The sequence below is a fragment of the Coregonus lavaretus genome (genome assembly GCF_964263955.1).
Source record: "Coregonus lavaretus genome assembly, chromosome: 31".
Classification (NCBI taxonomy): domain Eukaryota; kingdom Metazoa; phylum Chordata; class Actinopteri; order Salmoniformes; family Salmonidae; genus Coregonus; species Coregonus lavaretus.
In genome coordinates this window covers 5,346,171-5,367,101 of record NC_140018.1, presented here as the reverse complement: position 1 = coordinate 5,367,101, position 20,931 = coordinate 5,346,171, and the positions used below count along the sequence as shown (strand labels likewise).

Sequence of the window (20,931 nt, the reverse complement as noted above, 5' to 3'; positions counted from 1 at the left end):
AGAGAGAGAGAGAGAGAGAGAGAGAGAGAGAGAGAGAGAGAGAGAGAGGAGAGAGAGAGAGAGAGAGAGTCACCGATCTACCCCACTCATAGTTCACTCTCTCCTCTGCGACCGCCCAATGTCTCCTCATGGTTTCTTCTCTCCCTGCCGCCTCATGTGTTAAAGAGACATGCAGAATTAGGTTAGGTCTCCATTAGATTACCGGGGCTATTCATCAGTCGTTAATACATTAATCTAATGGCTCATGCAATTACATTTCATGATATTTTATCGCATGTGGTTTGTCTTGCACTGCTAGATGGCAGTCTTATGTCCTCGTTTTATGGAGACGTTGTTAGACTGACACTATCACTGTGAAGTAAACTAACTACCTGTCGACCCTGTCACTCTGCTCTTTCTGTTCTTTGAAAAATAACGTACAATGTTGCTAATGTTGCACTGGATAAGAGTGTCGGCTAAGTGACTAAAATATAAAATGCAATGATTCGCTAAGACAAGCCAAGGCAGAATTAGTTCCCTAACCAAAGGGATTGATTACCTGCAGCATGTATTAATAATGATGAGGTTTCACGAGAGACTTGAACAGCATGTGGATGTCGTTGTTGATCAATCAATTTGTCAAGTAGTCAAGTGACTTACACTACCAGTCAAAAGTTTGGACACACCTACTAATTCAAGGGTTTTACTTAATTTTTTACTATTTTTTACATTGTAGAATAATAATAATAATAATAATAATAATAATAATAATAAAACTATGAAATAACACATATGGAATCATGTAGTAAACCAAAAAGTGTTAAACATATCAAAATATATTTTATTTTTGAGTCTTCAAATAGCTACCATTTGCCTTGATGACAGCTTTGCACACTCTTGGCATTCTCTCCACCAGCTTCACCTGGAATGCTTTTCAACAGTCTTGAAGGAGTTCCCACATATGCTGAGCACTTGTTGGCTGCTTTTCCTTCACTCTTCGGTCCGACTCATCCCAAACCATCTCAATTGGGTTGAGGTTGGGGGATTGTGGAGGCCAGCTCATCTGATGCAGCACTCCATCACTCTCCTTCTTGGAAAAATAGCCCTTACACAGCCTGGAGGTGTGTTGGGTCATTGTCCTGTTGAAAAACAAATGATAGTCCCACTAAACCCAAACCAGATGGGATGGCGTATCGCTGCAGAATGCTGTGGTAGCCATGCTGGTTAAGTGTGCCTTGAATTCTAAATAAATCACAGACAGTGTCACCAGCCAAAGCACCCCCACACCATAACACCTCCTCCTCCATGCTTTACGGTGGGAAATACACATGCGGAGATCATCCGTTCACCCACACTGCGTCTCACAAAGACACGGCGGTTGGAACCAAAAATCTCTAATTTGGACTGCAAACCAAAGGACACATTTCCACCGCTCTAATGTCCATTGCTTATGTTTCTTGGCCCAAGCAGGTCTCTTCGTCTTATTGGTGTCCTTTAATAGTGGTTTCTTTGCAGCAATTTGACCATGAAGGCCTGATTCACACAGTCCCATCTGAACAGTTGATGTTGAGATGTGTCTGTTACTTGAACTCTGTGAGGCATTTATTTTGGCTGCAATTTCTGAGGCTGGTAACTCTAATGAATTTATCCTCTGCAGCAGAGGTAACTCTGGGTCTTCTATTCCTGTGCTTGATGGTTTTTGCCACTGCACTTGAAGAAACTTTCTTGAAATGTTCGTTATTGATTGACCTTCATGTCTAAAGGTAATGATGGACTGTTGTTTTTCTTTGTTTATTTGAGCTGTTCTTGCCATAATATGGACTTGGTATTTTACCAAATAGGGCTATCTTCTGTATACCCCCCATACTTTGTCACAACAAAAACGTATTAAGAAGGAAATAAATTCCACAAATGAACTTTTAAGAAGGCACACCTGTTAATTGAAATGCATTCCAGGTGACTACCTCATAAGGCTGGTTGAGATAATGCCAAGAGTGTGCAAAACTGTCATCAAGGCAAAGGGTGGCTATTTGAATATTTTCAAATATAAAGATATGTTGACTTTTCTGGTTACTACATGATTCCATGTGTTATTTCATAGTTTTGATGTCTTCACTATTATTCTACAATGTAGAAAATAGTAAAAATAAAGAAAAACCCTGTAATGAGTAGGTGTGTCCAAACTTTTGAATGCTACTGTACATCTGACAGAGTTGTAGCTGTCTAAATGGATCATGGTTGATAAGGAAGTTAGTTAGGAGAAATGTGCTTAATTATGTTATCATTTATTTATTGAATTGTACATTATTGAAATGGAGTCCGCCCCAGGTGTAGAATATTCCACTGTTCCTTATTTACCTTCTTGTGGAACTCTCTCAGGATCAGAGGGTAGGTTCAGGTTTAGACAGTTTTCAAACATAGACAAAACAATCACAGACAAACATTAAGAACAGACACAACAGGTTGGCAGACGTACACAGACAGACAGACAAACACTACAGACACGGAAACCAACACGACAAGAAGCAGGTGGGGGAGCAGTGGCGGGGTAACCATCACTGCTGCCCCAGAACACATAACAGCGGGCAGGGTTAGCCTGAGAGCAGAGCCATGGGTGGAGGTAGAAGCACACAAAATGGCCGCCAATCAAATCCCAGCATGCATTAGCAAGAAGGAGGATGATTCACCGAGGTATTTACAGGAAGCTAGTCTTCTAGTCTACTGTATAGTCATGCCACAAGTACCTTCTACTGCGGCAACAGATATAGAATAGAAAAACAGATATACTTTGCAGCAATAAAATAATTTTAATGCCATCTGCATTCAAAACCGACATGTATATGCAGAAAGGCTGAGAGAAAGAAGGCAGGGTTGGGGGCGGGGTTGGGGCGGGGATGGGGTTGGGGGTGGTGGGGAGTCATTCTTTCAGACACAACTTTCTTGAGACAGAATGGGGTTGCCTGCACAAGGCCCAAAAAAAGTATGATGGCAAGAAACTATTTTGTTGCCTTTCATTTCCTGTGTTGTAAATCGAAAATGGTGTATGTTTCAGAATCTGCCTTTAATAATGGCACAGCCAACATAAACAAGAAGATGAGTAGGAGGAGTACTTTTGTTTTTCTTTCGATCACCAAGATATCATGCGGCACAAGATGGGGCAAAACGGAGGGAGCTCTATCCTGGTAGATAGACAGATGAGGAGAACAACATGAATAAATAAATAAATAAACAAGTGTGGACAACTCAAATCACAAGCAAAAGGAACAGTAAGTCAGAAAGGGTACATAGGAGGAGAGATATCCAAAATGCACTTCACTATGGAAAATAAAAATATTCAAACATAAAAAATAAAACCAATGTCATGCAACTGTTCACAAAACCAGAAGCAGAGGGGCAGAATGAGGGTATGAATGTCTGTCTCAACATGTTGAGATGTATGTATGACTGTATATGAGCACATGTCGTTTATTATTACCACTAGGCCTATGACTAAATGTTGTTTATTATTACCACTAGGCCTATAACTAAATGTAGTTTATTATTACCACTAGGCCTATAACTAAATGTAGTTTATTATTACCACTAGGCCTATAACTAAATGTAGTTTATTATTACCACTAGGCCTATAACTAAATGTAGTTTATTATTACCACTAGGCCTATAACTAAATGTTGTTTATTATTACCACTAGGCCTATAACTAAATGCAGTTTATTATTACCACTAGGCCTATAACTAAATGTAGTTTATTATTACCACAAGGCCTATGACTAAATGTAATTTATTATTACCACTAGGCCTATAACTAAATGTAGTTTATTATTACCACTAGGCCTATAACTAAATGTTGTTTATTATTACCACAAGGCCTATGACTAAATGTAATGTATTATTACCACTAGGCCTATAACTAAATGTAGTTTATTATTACCACAAGGCCTATAACTAAATGTTGTTTATTATTACCACTAGGCCTATAACTAAATGTAGTTTATTATTACCACTAGGCCTATATGAGGGGGTACCAAGTTAACTAAACTCTGACTAACAAGTTCATAATATACTGTAGTTACTTACTCACATTTTTGCTTTTGAGAATACTTGGGATTTATGTTTTGAAAGTTAAACTTTTAAATTGTTCAAGCTGTCCGCCATGTCCATTTCATTTCAGCTGTCCTTAGGTAAACAAAGTCATTACAACTTCATGCATTGAGATAACGTAAAGCTATCATGTGTATTGTTTTACAGAGAAAATCAAAAGGAACACATCATCTTTTATATAAAAAAAGAAACCCTACTTAAAAACCTTAACCACAATTTCTAAGTAAAGAGAATGCCTTTACGGTATGATAAAATTACAAGGTCACAAAGATCTAGAGATTACAAACTGTAGAATTATTACCTTATCCCATGTACACATATTCATAAACCTCTTTCAATACGGAAATATATAAATAAATAAAATAAATAAATAAATAAGCCGAATCGCTGATTCATTATCTCCTACCAGGGAAAACATAAGAGGTCAATACATAGTTTTCAATTGGTCTTAATGAAACTGCTTCACATTGTGCGGAGAAAAAAGTGGACATATGTTTCATAATTAGCCCAGGCATGTTTAGGCAGATTAGTGCGGCATTAATTAGTGTTCTATGATGGCATTTGGAAGGACAGCCCCCTAATAAAAAAGCTTTAGCTCGCTAGCGAATGACTTCCACAGGGCTTCAGGAGGGGAGAGAGGGGGCGAGGTCCTCCACACAATAGTAATAGAATTAGACTATTCAATAGGCCGCCGGAACATTGACCAACCACGGAACGGTGACTTGAATGGGGATGTCCGTTCTGGGGAGTCTTTCTATGCTGTTTCACATTGAACCAGACAGTATTAATAAGTAGTTATTCATTCTCAGGACTAATGGAGTGTATTAGACAGTATTTGTTAGTAGTTATTCATTCTCAGGACTAATGGAGTGTATCAGACAGTATTTGTTAGCAGTTATTCATTCGTTGGAGCAATAGCTGTCGGACAGTATTTGTTAGTAGTTGTTCATACTCAGGACTAATGGAATGTATCAGACAGTATTTGTTAGCAGTTGTTCATTCTCAGGACTAATGGAGTGTATCATACAGTATTTGTTAGCAGTTATTCATTCTCAGGACTAATGGAATGTATCATACAGTATTTGTTAGCAGTTATTCATTCGTTGGAGCAATAGCTGTCAGACAGTATTTGTTAGTAGTTGTTCATACTCAGGACTAATGGAATGTATCAAACAGTATTTGTTAGCAGTTATTCATTCTCAGGACTAATGGAATGTATCAGACAGTATTTGTTAGCAGTTGTTCATTCTCAGGACTAATGGAGTGTATCATACAGTATTTGTTAGTAGTTATTCATTCTCAGGACTAATAGGAGTATATCTGGATTTACTATCCTCATGACAGACAATATGACTGGCTGAGCTCTGTTGGGGACATGACTGACAGCTTGTTATTAATATTAACATGCATAAAACCACTCCTAAACCCAAGTCGTCTCAAAACAAGTGACATGCTTCCATTTAAAACACACTTCCTGTTCAGCTCTGGCATTGTGTTATTATTATTATTATTATTATTATTATTATTATTATTATTATTATTATTATTATTATTATTATTATTATTTCACACTACTGAGAGTTATAACTCACTTCAACCTGGTGACAACTATGTGTGGTATAGGGGGAGAGAGATAAAAACGATGCACACAGAAATGTGAGTATATCTGTTGTCTATTAGAGTGTTTCAGGTAAGGCAAGCCTCCAACGTATAAGGAAAGAAAGGAACAAACAGGAGAGAGAGAGAGGGGGAGGACTGGGTCTGTTGCAGTTAGTCCGCTACATATCAAAGTATCTATGCTGAAAGCATTTTGTTCTTTAAAAAAATTATCTCAAAATGTATCCTCTGTGGAGAAGAAGCACACACGCACAGCAAGAAACATGTCAACCATGTAAAACAGGACAGATACATTTTGAAGCATCAGTGTGAACATGGAGCTTGATACTAATTTGGTACTTTTTGATTGAAAGTTTGCTCTCCTTTTGAATGCTGAGAGAACATAATTAGTATTAACGCTTTTAACCATGTTAACGACCAGAGGCCCCACTGCTAAGTGTAACTTGTATCAGAGACTATACTCAAACTGTATCACAGACTATAACACTATAAAATATGTGGGTGTGTCTAGAACTATGTATACAGTTACTTAGAGTTTGGAGCATAAATATAACTTTAAACTTAAAAAAGTGACTTTTCTACAGAGGGCCTGCTAAGGATAACCTCTTACTTTCATCAACTTTAAAGTGATTGGAGCTCTTTCAACTTTGCATATATAGCTGAAACCCTCAGACTCTTGTTACTGTACCTCTTGGTGATTTTAGGAAGTATTTTGAAGTTACACTTTAGGCTCCCATGGGACCTGATGCTTAGAGGAGAACGATCCTCTTTTTTGGTATCGGTTGCAAATCAAATCAATAAATAAAAATAGACTGGTAGGTCTGAGCAGGCACAACTCGACACACCCATCCCACCTGCGTGTCCGGAATCACACTCCTCCAGATCCTCGTCATCGCTGGAACACTCCGCCGATGATACAATGTCATCTGTCGTCTGCTGGGGCAAGGGAGACACAGAGACACACCGGGACAGACACACAGAGACAGACAGAGAGAAGAGACAGCAGAGAACATGGTGAGAGGCTGCACATCACAGACATTGTGACAGACAGTGGACCCATACAGTCACCTAAGTTAAATATATCTGAATGGAAGAATGACCCTAGCAGAAGACTAGAGAGGCAATAGAGCACATCCAGTGTCCTACTACCATCCCACTCCAGCCTGTACTAGATATTTAGCCAGCCTGTACTAGATATTTAGCCAGCCTGTACTAGATATCTAGCCATCCTGTACTAGATATCTATATATCTATATAAACACTATGAGAGGTTTAACTTGAAGTGATATAATCAAATCAATCTAATTTTATTTGCCACATGCGCCGGATACAACAGGTGTAGAAATTACCGTGAAATGCTTACCTACAGCCCTTAAACAACAATGGATTTATTTTTTAATAAAAAAGTTAAATAAAACAACAACAACAGTAGTCTGGGTAGCCATGATTAGCTGTTCAGGAGTCTTATGGCTTGGGGGTAGAAGCTGTTGAGAAGCCTTTTGGACCTAGACTTGGCGCTCCGGTACCGCTTGCCGTGCGGTAGCAGAGAGAACAGTCTATGATTAGGGTGGCTGGAGTCTTTTACAATTTTGAGGGCCTTCCTCTGACACCGCCTGGTATAGAGTTCTCTCTCATCTTTTTAAGTGGGAGAACTTGCACAATTGGTGGCTGAATAAATACTTTTTTTCCCCACTGTAGTCCCTGTTCACCCATGACTGCATGGCCAGGCATGACTCCAACACCATCATTAAGTTTGCCGACGACACAACAGTGGTAGGCCTGATCACCGAAAATGATGAGACAGCCTATAGGGAGGAGGTCAGAGACCTGGCCGTGTGGTGCCAGGATAACAACCTCTCTCTCAACGTGACCAAGACAAAGGAGATGATTGTGGACTACAGGAAAAAAAAGAGGACTGAGCACGCCCCCATTCTCATCAACGGGGCTGTAGTGGAACAGGTTGAGAGCTTCAAGTTCCTTGGTGTCCACATCACCAACAAACTATCATGGTCCAAACACACCAAGACAGTCGTGAAGAGGGCACGACAAAGCCTATTCCCCTTCAGGAGACTGAAAAGATTTGGCATGGGTCCTCAGATCCTCAAAAAGTTCTACAGCTGCACCATCGAGAACATCCTGACTGGTTGCATCACCGCCTGGTATGGCAACTGCTTGGCCTCCGACCGCAAGGCACTACAGAGGGTAGTGCGTATGGCCCAGTACATCACTGGGGCCAAGCGTCCTGCCATCGAGGACCTATATACCAGGCGGTGTCAGAGGAAGGCCCTCAAAATTGTAAAAGACTGTTCTCTCTGCTACTGCACGGCAAGCGGTACCGGAGCGCCAAGTCTAGGTCCAAAAGGCTTCTCAACAGCTTCTACCCCCAAGCCATAAGACTCCTGAACAGCTAATCATGGCTACCCAGACTACTGTTGTTGTTGTTTTATTTTACTTTTTTATTAAAAAATAAATCCATTGTTGGTGAAGGGCTGTAAGTAAGCATTTCACGGTAATTTCTACACCTGTTGTATCCGGCGCATGTGGCAAATAAAATTAGATTGATTTGATTATATCACTTCAAGTTAAACCTCTCATAGTGTTTATCATTCTGCTCTCTCCTTCTCACCTACAGATCATTGTTTTCCTTATAGCGCTCCTCTCATTCCTCCCATTATTTACAACCTGCTTTACCTCTCCTCCCTCCTCTACAGTCAATGGCCTCTAATGAAGAACCCAGAGCTAGAGATCAGCCTTGCCTCCATTCAAATGCTGTGATTTGTGCACCAGAGGAGGAATGGGGGACAAAGGGCCTCCCAAATGGCACCCTATTCCCTATATAGTGCATTGGTCAAATGGGCTCTAGTCAAAAGTAGTGCACTATATAGGGAATATGGTGCCATTTGGAACCTAGCTACTGTAGGTGATTACACAGGCTTGTTTCTCAAAGTTCATCCTATTCCCAACCCCAATGTAGTGCACTTCTTTGGTCAAAGAATGGGCCTATTGGCCCTGGTCAAAAGTAGTGCAATATATAGGGAATAGGGTGCCATTTGGGATGTGGCAGATTTAAAGGTGCTCGCCGACTCAGTGGAATATCAGCCAGCCTCCAGTATCCTACAATTCTGATTTATCCCCTCGCCTCACCCCGTCTCTCGGGCCCGACTCAGGCAGGACGTAAGGGTCGTATTTCAGCGTGGTGCGCCGTTGAGTGGAGTGCTTGGCACTTAGCGAGAGTCGACTGAAAGGCGTTTATTAGAAGGGATCAGCAGGGCGATAAAATAAGAGGTGGCACAGAGCAGGGTTATGATATCAGAGGGCTGATTGAGTTTGCAGGGCTGGAACACCACACTGTTACATACAATTGAATTGACAGACTAATGAAACGCGGCGGCTGGTGCCTCCACAGCTGCTACTTCTAGGTGCCGCTGTCCTGTTAAGCCGAACACACACAGACAGAGTCCACGATTACAGTGTCCATTTATTATATATAAATACGACCTCTACGTCCTGAGAGAGAGAGAAAAAGAGAGAGAGAGAGAGAGAGAGAGAGAGGCGGTGTGTTTGTGATGGGGGGGGGGGGAGGGGGGGTGCCTGAGCGCGAACAAATAAGTAACGGAGGAAAGAAGATATGGGAAACTCACTAAACTGAATCGCCGTAAAATATTGCCCTCGGTAAATATGATATTATTCATTTAAGTCACATTATGTCTGTAAAAAGACTGGTTATTACTGAGAGAAGATATTGCTGGTTATTCTGATGGCGGGTGCAGAAAAGGACTCAGAGAGAAGAGAAGAAAACTAGCCCAGACTGTTCCACCAATCTCAGACTCTCCCCTCACGTCTCAGCTTTAAGATCAATACATATCTTATCACTTCATCATTTTTTATCTTTATCTTGGCCAGGTCGCAGTTGTAAATGAGAACTTGCTCTCAACTGGCTTACCTGGTTAAATAAAGGGGAAATACAATAAATAAAATAAAAATCACTTCATAATACAGGTACCATGGATACATTGTTTCATCTTTGAGCCCAACACATTCTAAACCAGACACATACTAAACCAGACCCATTCTAAACCAGACACATACTAAACCAGACCCATTCTAAACCAGACACATACTAAACCAGACCCATTCTAAACCAGACACATACTAAACCAGACACATACTAAACCAGACCCATTCTAAACCCAACACATACTAAACCAGACCCATTCTAAACCCAACACATACTAAACCAGACCCATTCTAAACCCAACACATACTAAACCAGACCCATTCTAAACCAGACACATACTAAACCAGACCCATTCTAAACCAGACACATACTAAACGAGACACATACTAAACCAGACACATACTAAACCAGACCCATTCTAAACCCAACACATACTAATCCAGACCCATTCTAAACCCAACACATACTAAACCAGAAACATACTAAACCAGACCCATTCTAAGCCCGACACATACTAAACCAGACCCATTCTAAACCAGACCCATTCTAAGCCAGACCCATTCTAAGCCCGACACATACTAAACCAGACACATACTAAACCAGACACATTCTAAACCCGACACATACTAAACCAGACCCATTCTAAACCAGACACATACTGAACCAGACCCATTCTAAACCAGACACATACTAAACCAGACCCATTCTAAACCCGACACATACTAAACCAGACACATTCTAAACCAGACGCATACTAAACCCAACACATTCTAAACCCGACACATACTAAACCAGACCCATTCTAAGCCCGACACAAACTAAACCAGACCCATTCTAAACCCGACACATACTAAACCAGACCCATTCTAAACCAGACACATACTAAACCAGACCCATTCTAAACCCGACACATACTAAACCAGACCCATTCTAAACCAGACACATACTAAACCAGACCCATTCTAAACCAGACACATACTAAACCAGACCCATTCTAAACCAGACACATACTAAACCAGACACATACTAAACCAGACCCATTCTAAGCCCAACACATACTAAACCAGACCCATTCTATGCCCAACACATACTAAACCAGACCCATTCTAAGCCCAACACATACTAAACCAGACACATTCTAAGCCCGACACATTCTAAACCAGACACATTCTAAACCAGACCCATTCTAAGCCCAACACATACTAAACCAGACCCATTCTAAACCCAACACATACTAATCCAGACCCATTCTAAACCCAACACATACTAAACCAGAAACATACTAAACCAGACCCATTCTAAGCCCGACACATACTAAACCAGACCCATTCTAAACCAGACCCATTCTAAGCCAGACCCATTCTAAGCCCGACACATACTAAACCAGACACATACTAAACCAGACACATTCTAAACCCGACACATACTAAACCAGACCCATTCTAAACCAGACACATACTGAACCAGACCCATTCTAAACCAGACACATACTAAACCAGACCCATTCTAAACCCGACACATACTAAACCAGACACATTCTAAACCAGACGCATACTAAACCCAACACATTCTAAACCCGACACATACTAAACCAGACCCATTCTAAGCCCGACACAAACTAAACCAGACCCATTCTAAACCCGACACATACTAAACCAGACCCATTCTAAACCAGACACATACTAAACCAGACCCATTCTAAACCCGACACATACTAAACCAGACCCATTCTAAACCAGACACATACTAAACCAGACCCATTCTAAACCAGACACATACTAAACCAGACCCATTCTAAACCAGACACATACTAAACCAGACACATACTAAACCAGACCCATTCTAAGCCCAACACATACTAAACCAGACCCATTCTATGCCCAACACATACTAAACCAGACCCATTCTAAGCCCAACACATACTAAACCAGACACATTCTAAGCCCGACACATTCTAAACCAGACACATTCTAAACCAGACCCATTCTAAGCCCAACACATACTAAACCAGACCCATTCTAAGCCCAACACATACTAAACCAGACCCATTCTAAGCCCAACACATACTAAACGAGACCCATTCTAAGCCCAACACATACTAAACCAGACCCATACTAAACCAGACCCATTCTAAACCAGACCCATTCTAAGCCCGACACATTCTAAACCAGACACATACTAAACCAGACCCATTCTAAGCCTGACACATTCTAAACCAGACACATACTAAACCAGACCCATTCTAAGCCCGACACATTCTAAACCAGACACAAACGAAGCCCGACACATTCTAAATCAGACACATTCTAGACCAGACACATTCTAAGCCCGACACATTCTAAGCCCGACACGTTCTAAACCAGACACATTCTAAACCAGACACATTCTAACCCAGACACATTCTAAATCAGACACATTCTAAACCAGACACATTCTAAACCAGACACATTCTAACCCAGACACATTCTACACCAGACACATTCTAAGCCCGACACATTCTAAACCAGACACATTTTATACCAGACACATTCTAAACCAGACACATTCTAAACCAGACACATTCTAAACCAAACACATTCTAAACCAGACACATTCTAAACCAGACCTATTCTAAACCCGACACATACTAAACCAGACCCATTCTAAACCAGACACATACTAAACCAGACCCATTCTAAACCTGACACATACTAAACCAGACCCATTCTAAACCAGACACATACTAAACCAGACCCATTCTAAACCAGACACATACTAAACCAGACCCATTCTAAACCAGACACATACTAAACCAGACACATACTAAACCAGACCCATTCTAAGCCCAACACATACTAAACCAGACCCATTCTAAGGCCAACACATACTAAACCAGACCCATTCTAAGCCCGACACATTCTAAACCAGACACAAACGAAGCCCGACACATTCTAAACCAGACACATTCTAAACCAGACACATTCTAAGCCCGACACATTCTGAACCAGACCCATTCTAAACCAGACCCATTCTAAACCAGACACATTCTAAACCAGACACATTCTAAACCAGACACATTCTAAGCCAGACACATTCTAAACCAGACACATTCTAAACCAGACACATTCTAAGCCAGACACATTCTAAACCAGACACATTCTAAGCCAGACACATTCTAAACCAGACACATTCTAAACCAGACACATTCTAAACCAGACACATTCTAAGCCCGACACATTCTAAACCAGACACATTCTAAACCAGACACATTCTAAGCCAGACACATTCTAAACCAGACATATTCTAAACCAGACACATTCTAAACCAGACACATTCTAAACCAGACACATTCTAAACCAGACACATTCTAAACCAGACACATTCTAAACCAGACACATTCTAAACCAGACACATTCTAAACCAGACATATTCTAAGCCAGACACATTCTAAACCAGACACATTTTAAACCAGACACATTTTATACCAGACACATTCTAAGCCCGACACATTCTAAACCAGACACATTCTAAACCAGACACATTCTAAACCAGACACATTCTAAGCCAGACACATTCTAAGCCCGACACATTCTAATCCAGACACATTCTAAACCAGACACATTCTAAACCCGACACATTCTAAACCAGACACATTCTAACCCAGACACATTCTAAGCCAGACACATTCTAAACCAGACACATTCAAAACCAGACACATTCTAAACCAGACACATTCTAAACCAGACACATTCTAAGCCAGACACATTCTAAACCAGACACATTCTAAACCAGACACATTCTAAACCAGACACATTCTAAACCAGACACATTCTAAACCAGACACATTCTAAACCAGACACATTTTAAACCAGACACATTCTAAACTAGACACATTCTAAACCAGACACATTTTAAACCAGACACATTCTAAACCAGACACATTCTAAACCAGACACATTCTAAGCCAGACACATTCTAAACCAGACACATTCTAAACCAGACACATTCTAAGCCCGACACATTCTAAACCAGACACATTCTAAGCCCGACACATTCTAAACCAGACACATTCACACCTTTGTTTTAGCCCTGAACTGGCACACCTCATTCCATTAGTCTACTAATCATCAACCTTTTGACTAATTGAATCAGGTGTGCCAGTTAGGGCAAAAACAAAAAGGTGAAATGTCTGGAGTTCCCCGAGGAGTGGCTTGGGAAGTACTGATGTAGAGCCCATGTCTGGCCCACTTTGCATAGTGAACATGTTTGAAGCCTCTGTGCCTGAGGGGGTACCTGGCCTGCAGCTCTCACCTGTTCTCCAATAAGTCTCAAAGTATAGAACGCATGTCTCTGTGGCTAGGACAAAACCCCGCTACAGTCTCATAACAGAAGGAAGGCATGTCTGTCCCAGAGACTAACACACCATGTCAGAGGGAACACGTCTGACTCAGAGACTAACCCACCATGTCAGAGGGAACACATGTCTCAGAGACTAACCCACCATGGCAGATGGAACACATGTCTCAGAGACTAACCCACCATGGCAGAGGGAACACATGTCTCAGAGACTAACCCACCATGGCAGAGGGAACACATGTCTCAGAGACTAACCCACCATGTCAGAGGGAACACATGTCTCAGAGACTAACCCACCATGGCAGAGGGAACACATGTCTCAGAGATTAACCCACTATAGGACAATGGGAGATGATGGGAGAGATGGGCCACCGTAGGACGGTCGGCAGGGTGTGTTGTAATATCTTTGTCATGTCGGAGTCCAGGACATATATTTCACAGTCTCACAGCAGAGGAGTTAGAGAACAAAGCCACAACAGGACCAGAGGAGATTGGCCACCGTGCGACAGGCAGTGGGGTGGTCTGAGGGATGAGAGACAGATGGTGGCATAGTCAGTATTGTCGTTGCGTCCTTCTGTTTGCAGCTGGGGGCACTCCCTTACTCTTCAAACAGTCGACCAGGGCCTCCCTCTATCTGTCCAGGGGAGGCTGCTGCCTCAGTCTCCACACCGCGTCTGGATCAAAGGCACTGAGAACCCTGCTAGGTGCTTATTATCACCCAGCTATACTCTTCAGCTGTCATGATAGGAGAGCTCTTTTTGGTTACAGATAGAACCCATTTGGGTTACATGTAGAACCCTCTGTGAAAAGGGTTCTACCTGAAACCAAAAGGGTTCTACCTGTAACCAAAAAGGGTTCTTCAAAGGGTTCTCTTATGGGGACAGCTGAATAACCCATTTAGGTTCTAAAAGTGTAGTGCTCGCCACACAGCAGCCCTTCCATCTTCACCTATATAGCACCTTTTTTTCTAAAAGTGTAGTGCTCGCCACACAGCAGCCCTTCCATCTTCACCTATATATCCCTCCTCCCCTCCTCCTCCTCTCCTCTCCTCCTCCCCTCCTTTCTTCCTCCCCTCCCCTCCTCCTCCTCTCCTCCCCTCCTTTCTTCCTCCCCTCCTCCTCCTCTCCTCCTCCCCTCCTCCCCTCCTCCCCTCCTCCCCTCCTCCTCCTCTCCTCTTCTCCTTCTCTCCTTTCTTCCTCCCCTCCTCCCCTCCTCCTCCTCTCCTCCTGATTTTCATGTGTTTTATATACATTTCCACAGTATGAGGTTGGAATAATACTGTGAAATTTTGAAAATAATGATAATGCCATTTTTGTGTAAGAACTATTTGAAAAGTATATTCACCATATTCACGTTTTTGAAATATCGCACTTCCTATTCTCGTGGAATGCAACATTTTCAAAAGCAAAATTGCATGTGCATTGAAGAGAGAAATAGTGTTGCCTGGCTCTGTAGTATTCTGTAGTGTAGAATAATGATATGTATGGCCGGCAGGACTACAGAAAGGGATTTCACAGCTGGAGGAATCCAATTCTCAGGCTAAATCTCCATAACATGCAGTGGGATATATTTTGGCAGCAAAGTGATTTATTTTTACTGCAATTATTCTCAACAAACTGTCTTTCATCTTCATTTCTGCAAGTGTGTGACTGTGTGTGTGTGTGTGAGGCGGAGGGTTTTACAGGGTGGCGGTGCAGTGTGTGTGTGTATGTGAATAATTCAAGGCGGAGGATGCAGAAAGCTTTAGATATGAGGACTATATCTGACATTCAGCATACAATGCGGTTATATCATCTTTAGCCCCTAAAACAACAAAGGAATGACACAATCAATACTGAGACGACAGAGATCATTATAACAGCCTATACCTTTGAAGTTAGTATGCTAAAATAATCACACTGAGATCAATACAGATAGACTTCTGGCACGCACACAGGCAGGCGCGCGCACACACACACACAGCCTTACCATTCTCCTTGTGGGAGAAGTAAGGCTACAAAATGGTGGACATGGAACATTGTCTTTACGGAACTAATCAGTGCTTCTAGAACTCTGAGAATCATCAGAGCAGTCTTGTGCTGCAGCCACCGTTATCAGAACAAGCCTATAATTACCATCCCAATCGCAACTAAAGAAATCACCAGCTAGACCCGCAATCAAGCTTGACCCTCCAAAAAGGTGCTGAATGAATCACATTCGGACCAAAATATTGAGCTAAAAAATAAAAAGCCAGCCCTCTTATTGCAACTATTTTGTGGTGATTAACAACTTTTCCTGAGTCCTTGTAGGTACTTCTCTGATTCACTTTGTGGATGATGAATATTCACTGATGTTTCACACAACGTTTCACACAGTTTTAAGTAGCAGAGCTACAGTATGTATAACAATTGATTTACTGTTGGAATAGAAGAAAGTACAGTGGCTTGCGAAAGTATTCACCCCCCTTGGCATTTTTCCTATTTCGTTGCCTTACAACTTGGAATTAAAATGGATTTTTTGGGGGGTTTGTATCATTTGATTTACACAACATACCTACTACATTGAAGATGCAAAATATATTTTTTTGTGAAACAAACAAGAAATAAGACAACAAAACTGAAAACTTGAGCGTGCATAACTATTCACCACCCCAAAGTCAATACTTTGTAGAGCAAACTTTTGCAGCAATTACAGCTGCAAGTCTCTTGGGTTGGCACATCTAGCCACTGTGATTTTTGCCCATTCTTTAAGGCAAAACTGCTCCAGCTCCTTCAAGTTGGATGGGTTCCGCTGGTGTACAGCAATCTTTAAGTCATACCACAGATTCTGGTCTGGGCTTTGACTAGGCCATTCCAAGACATTTAAATGTTTCATCTTAAACCACTTGAGTGTTGCTTTAGTGGTATTCCCAGTCTCAAATCTCTGGAAGACTGAAACAGGTTTCCCTCAAGAATTTCCCTGTATTTAGCACCATCCATCATTCCTTCAATTCTGACCAGTTTCCCAGTCTCTGCCGATTAAAAACATCCCCACAGCATGATGCTGCCACCACCATGCATGGGATGGTGTTCTCGGGATGATGAGAGGTGTTGGGTTTGCGCCAGACATAGCGTTTTCCTTGATGGCCAAAACACTCAATTTTAGTCTCATATGACCAGAGTACCTTCTTCCATATGTTTGGGGAGTCTCCAACATGCCTTTTGGAGAACACCAAACGTGTTTGCTTATTTTTTTCTTTAAGCAATGGCTTTTTTCTGGCCACTCTTCTGTAAAGCCCAGCTCTGTGGAGTGTACAGCTTAAAGTGGTCCTATGGACAGATACTCCAATCTCCGCTGTGGAGCTTTGCAGCTCCTTCAGGGTTATCTTTGGTCTCTTTGTTGACTCTGATTAATGCTCTCCTTGCCTGGTCTGTGAGCGTTGGTGAGCGGCCCTCTCTTGGCAGGTTTGCTGTGGTGCCATATTCTTCACATTTTTTAATAATGGATTTAATGGTGCTCCGTGGGATGTTCAAAGTTTCGGATGTTTTTTTATAACCCAACCCTGATCTCTACTTCTCCACAACTTTGTCCCTGACCTGTTTGGAGAGCTCCTTGGTCTTCATGGTGCCGCTTGCTTGGTGGCGCCCCTTGCTTAGTGGTGTTGCAGACTCTGGGGCCTTTCAGAACAGGTGTATATATACTGAGATCATGTGACAGATCATGTGACACTTAGATTGCACACAGGTGGACTTTATTGAACTAATTATGTGACTTCTGAAGGTAATTGGTTTGCACCAGATCTTATTTAGGGGACTCATAGCAAAGGGGGTGAATACATATGCACGCACCACTTTTCCGTTATATATATATATATATATATATATATATATATATATATATATATATATATATATATATATATATATATAGTCAGTGGCGGCTCCTGAAAAAATTCTCAGGGGGGGCAATTTTTCTGATGATTTAGGTGACCTACACACATTTTAAAAAAGATATGTCCAGCAACAACATGAAGACAGGGGCAGCATATAAGTCAATACCAGAAGCATTTATTGACTGATCTCAAAAGTGTTGGCTTACCAGGGTTGGTGGAGCCCTCAGTTTCATCTTTGCCTCGCAAAGCTAACTCAAACACTCCGCAAAACTTCACACACTGGATTAGCCGGCTGAGGATGTGGCGGTTCTTGCTAATGTCGTAGTAAATATATTTGTTATAGTGAATATGGAATATGATATGTTGAGTAAAATGTTGTGCTAAGATCTATTTAGGTCAGGAGCTGGTTATAAGTTCTGTTCCTATCCAATAACAATGGACAAAAGGGTCCTATCTTGTCAGCCTTGTCAGCAGGTGGCCAAGGACAACACCCACGCCATAGGCCTCTCAGTTCTTCCAACTCACGAGTTCTTGCTCTGAGGACACACACACACACACACACAAACACACACACACACACATCATCACTGTTAAACACACACACACACACACACACACACACACACACACACACACATCATCACTGTTAAACACACACACACACACACACACACACAAATCCCCTCTCTTAGGCTGAACATTTGAAGACAGAGAACCCGACTCAGAGCCAATGCAACAGTGACAGTAGCCTGGAGGGGACCTCGCCCAACTCATCAGGACCAATCAGAAGATCAGAACTACTAGATTCAACCTACTTCATTTATTGCATAAAATGTCTGCACACAATGTTTCGGGGCTCTCTTCAGATAATAATAATAATAATAATAATATGCCATTTAGCAGACGCTTTTATCCAAAGCGACTTACAGTCATGCGTGCATACATTTTTGTGTATGGGTGGTCCCGGGGATCGAACCCACTACCTTGGCGTTACAAGCGCCATGCTCTACCAGCTGAGCTACAGAAAGTGGATACTCATGGATGCGCATCGCAATTGTAAAATGTCAACACAATTGGAGACACCACGTCATTTTTGGAGACATGTTATTGACAGTAAACTATTGTAGATGCGACTGCTAACTAAATAAAACATTTTAGCTGGCTAGCTAATCATCTTAGCTAAATGTGGGGCAAACAATTCAGTTATTTACCGTTAATTTGAGGGATTGGGGTGAAAGAAATCGAGTTACATAGTGATACTTTACGATATACTGTATTGACAATATCGCAATATTTTAGCGCTAGTTGGCTGTACCTGCACCAAAACACCATTATTGTTCCTTCATAGCTTGTTCTCAATCTTTTCACATTGGGAGCCAATTTGTTTTCAGCACTTTTATTTCCATGACTGATCAAAACTCGTTCTCATGGCTTTCTGATCCCTCTGCAACAGACATATGGTGCGCAATAAAATCACAGTATCGAATCGCAATACGTATAGAATCATGAGACTCGCAATGCTGATGCATATATCTTATCGTGAGGTTCCTGGCAATTCCCAGCCCAAGTTCATTTGCCACAACAAATCTCTTCGCTAGCAAACGCGATGTCTTCTCCAAAACGGCAATGTGTCTCCAGCAATGTTTACTTTTTTGACGTTCTATGGCATCTCCACTTTCCAAGCATATATGACCACATGTAATATTTTGGTAAGTGATGCAAATAGTGAACTATGTAGGGCCAGGATGTAAAATATATGTAGCTGCAGCAATTTCTCTTATCTGATATGGTAAGTAATGGGGCTTAATTTATAGCTCCCTAAGAGTTTGACGAACGGGTCCGTGCACGCGATTCCAGATATCTTTACCTCTGAATAAACTGCCTTTATTATACCATATCCACCCTGTCCAAAGTCTCTACTTGGTCTCAGTTCTCCAGTAAACTTGTGATTATCAACACTAACCTCATCGTTGTGGCGGCGGACAGCTAGCCTGTATCCCTCATCAAGTTGAGTGGCAATGTTATTTTTCCGTTCGTACCAATTTTTGGAAAATCCTCGGGTGTAGGACTTTCCGCCTTTAGTAGAAACCTGTTGAATTATTAAATTTGGTCTGGGAGGTCCTAATTGTTTCGTTGCCAATTTATCTTCATTTGTTCGCCGACAAAAAGGAACTTCTTTCAAAGACACAATCCGCTCTTTTCTCAGTTACGTTCATGGTTACGTTACGTTACGTATGACGAAAGCGCGTAAGTGCAAGCCCTCAGACACCCATAGAGATTGTATTGAAGGCTCTGAAATTTGAAAAAAATAGATTTTACATTAGAGGCTATGAGAGACTTCTGGGCGATTTTCAACCTGACTGAAATCGCCCCAAAAGGGGGGGGAGCCATTTGAAGCACGACTTTAGCCTGATTCGACATTTAGTGGCAGTGTGGCACTGTGGCAGATCAGACGTATAGATTACAACACTGATAACTACTGTTGCCGTGATATAATTGATTAGAAAAAAAATCCCTTCCTTTTCCCGTTTGGCAGTGCGTCGCCCATATCGCCCTATTGAACAGGCCGCCCCTGTATATAGTTATTTTTTTCATTCCACTTCACCATTTTGGACTATTTTGTGTATGTCATGAAATGTAAATAAAAATCCATTGAACTTATAGGTTGTAATGCAACAAAATAGGAAAAATGCCAAGGGGAATGAATACTGTAGGACTGTTTTCACTTTCACCGGTCTGTCTAATACCTGGGGTTAGTGGTGCACCGTGTAACACTGTCTAATACCTGAGGTTAGTGGTGCATTTATTTATTTACATTTGGATGTATACAGCTCTGGGCCATCCTATATGCCTGTGATCTGATAAGCCGGGTAAACTCACCAGCCCTACAGGCTCTGGTGAGATATAGTGGAGGCAGACATGTTATGGGTCCCTACAGGCACCCTATTCCCTATATGGTGCACTACTTTTGACTAGAGTCACTTTTCCCTATGGGCCCTGGTCTAAAGTAGTGCACTATATAGGGAATAGGGTTCCATTTGAGACATGTCCTAACACTTTAATTTCCCTCTGGGTCAGTAAGAACAACACAT

General features: G+C 41.6%; 1 protein-coding gene across 1 annotated transcript in view; it reads right to left on the bottom strand.

Annotated features, from left to right (window-relative positions):
- The window catches only part of LOC311106748 (neurexin-3b-like), a gene marked incomplete at both ends in the record, with an annotated part of 164,056 nt that overhangs the window by 15,114 nt on the left and 128,011 nt on the right, over positions 1-20,931 (bottom strand). The window contains one exon of the mRNA XM_084149145.1: positions 6,551-6,655. Coding sequence (XP_084005271.1) covers positions 6,551-6,655 — 105 coding nt within the window. The remainder of the gene's footprint in view (positions 1-6,550; positions 6,656-20,931) is intronic.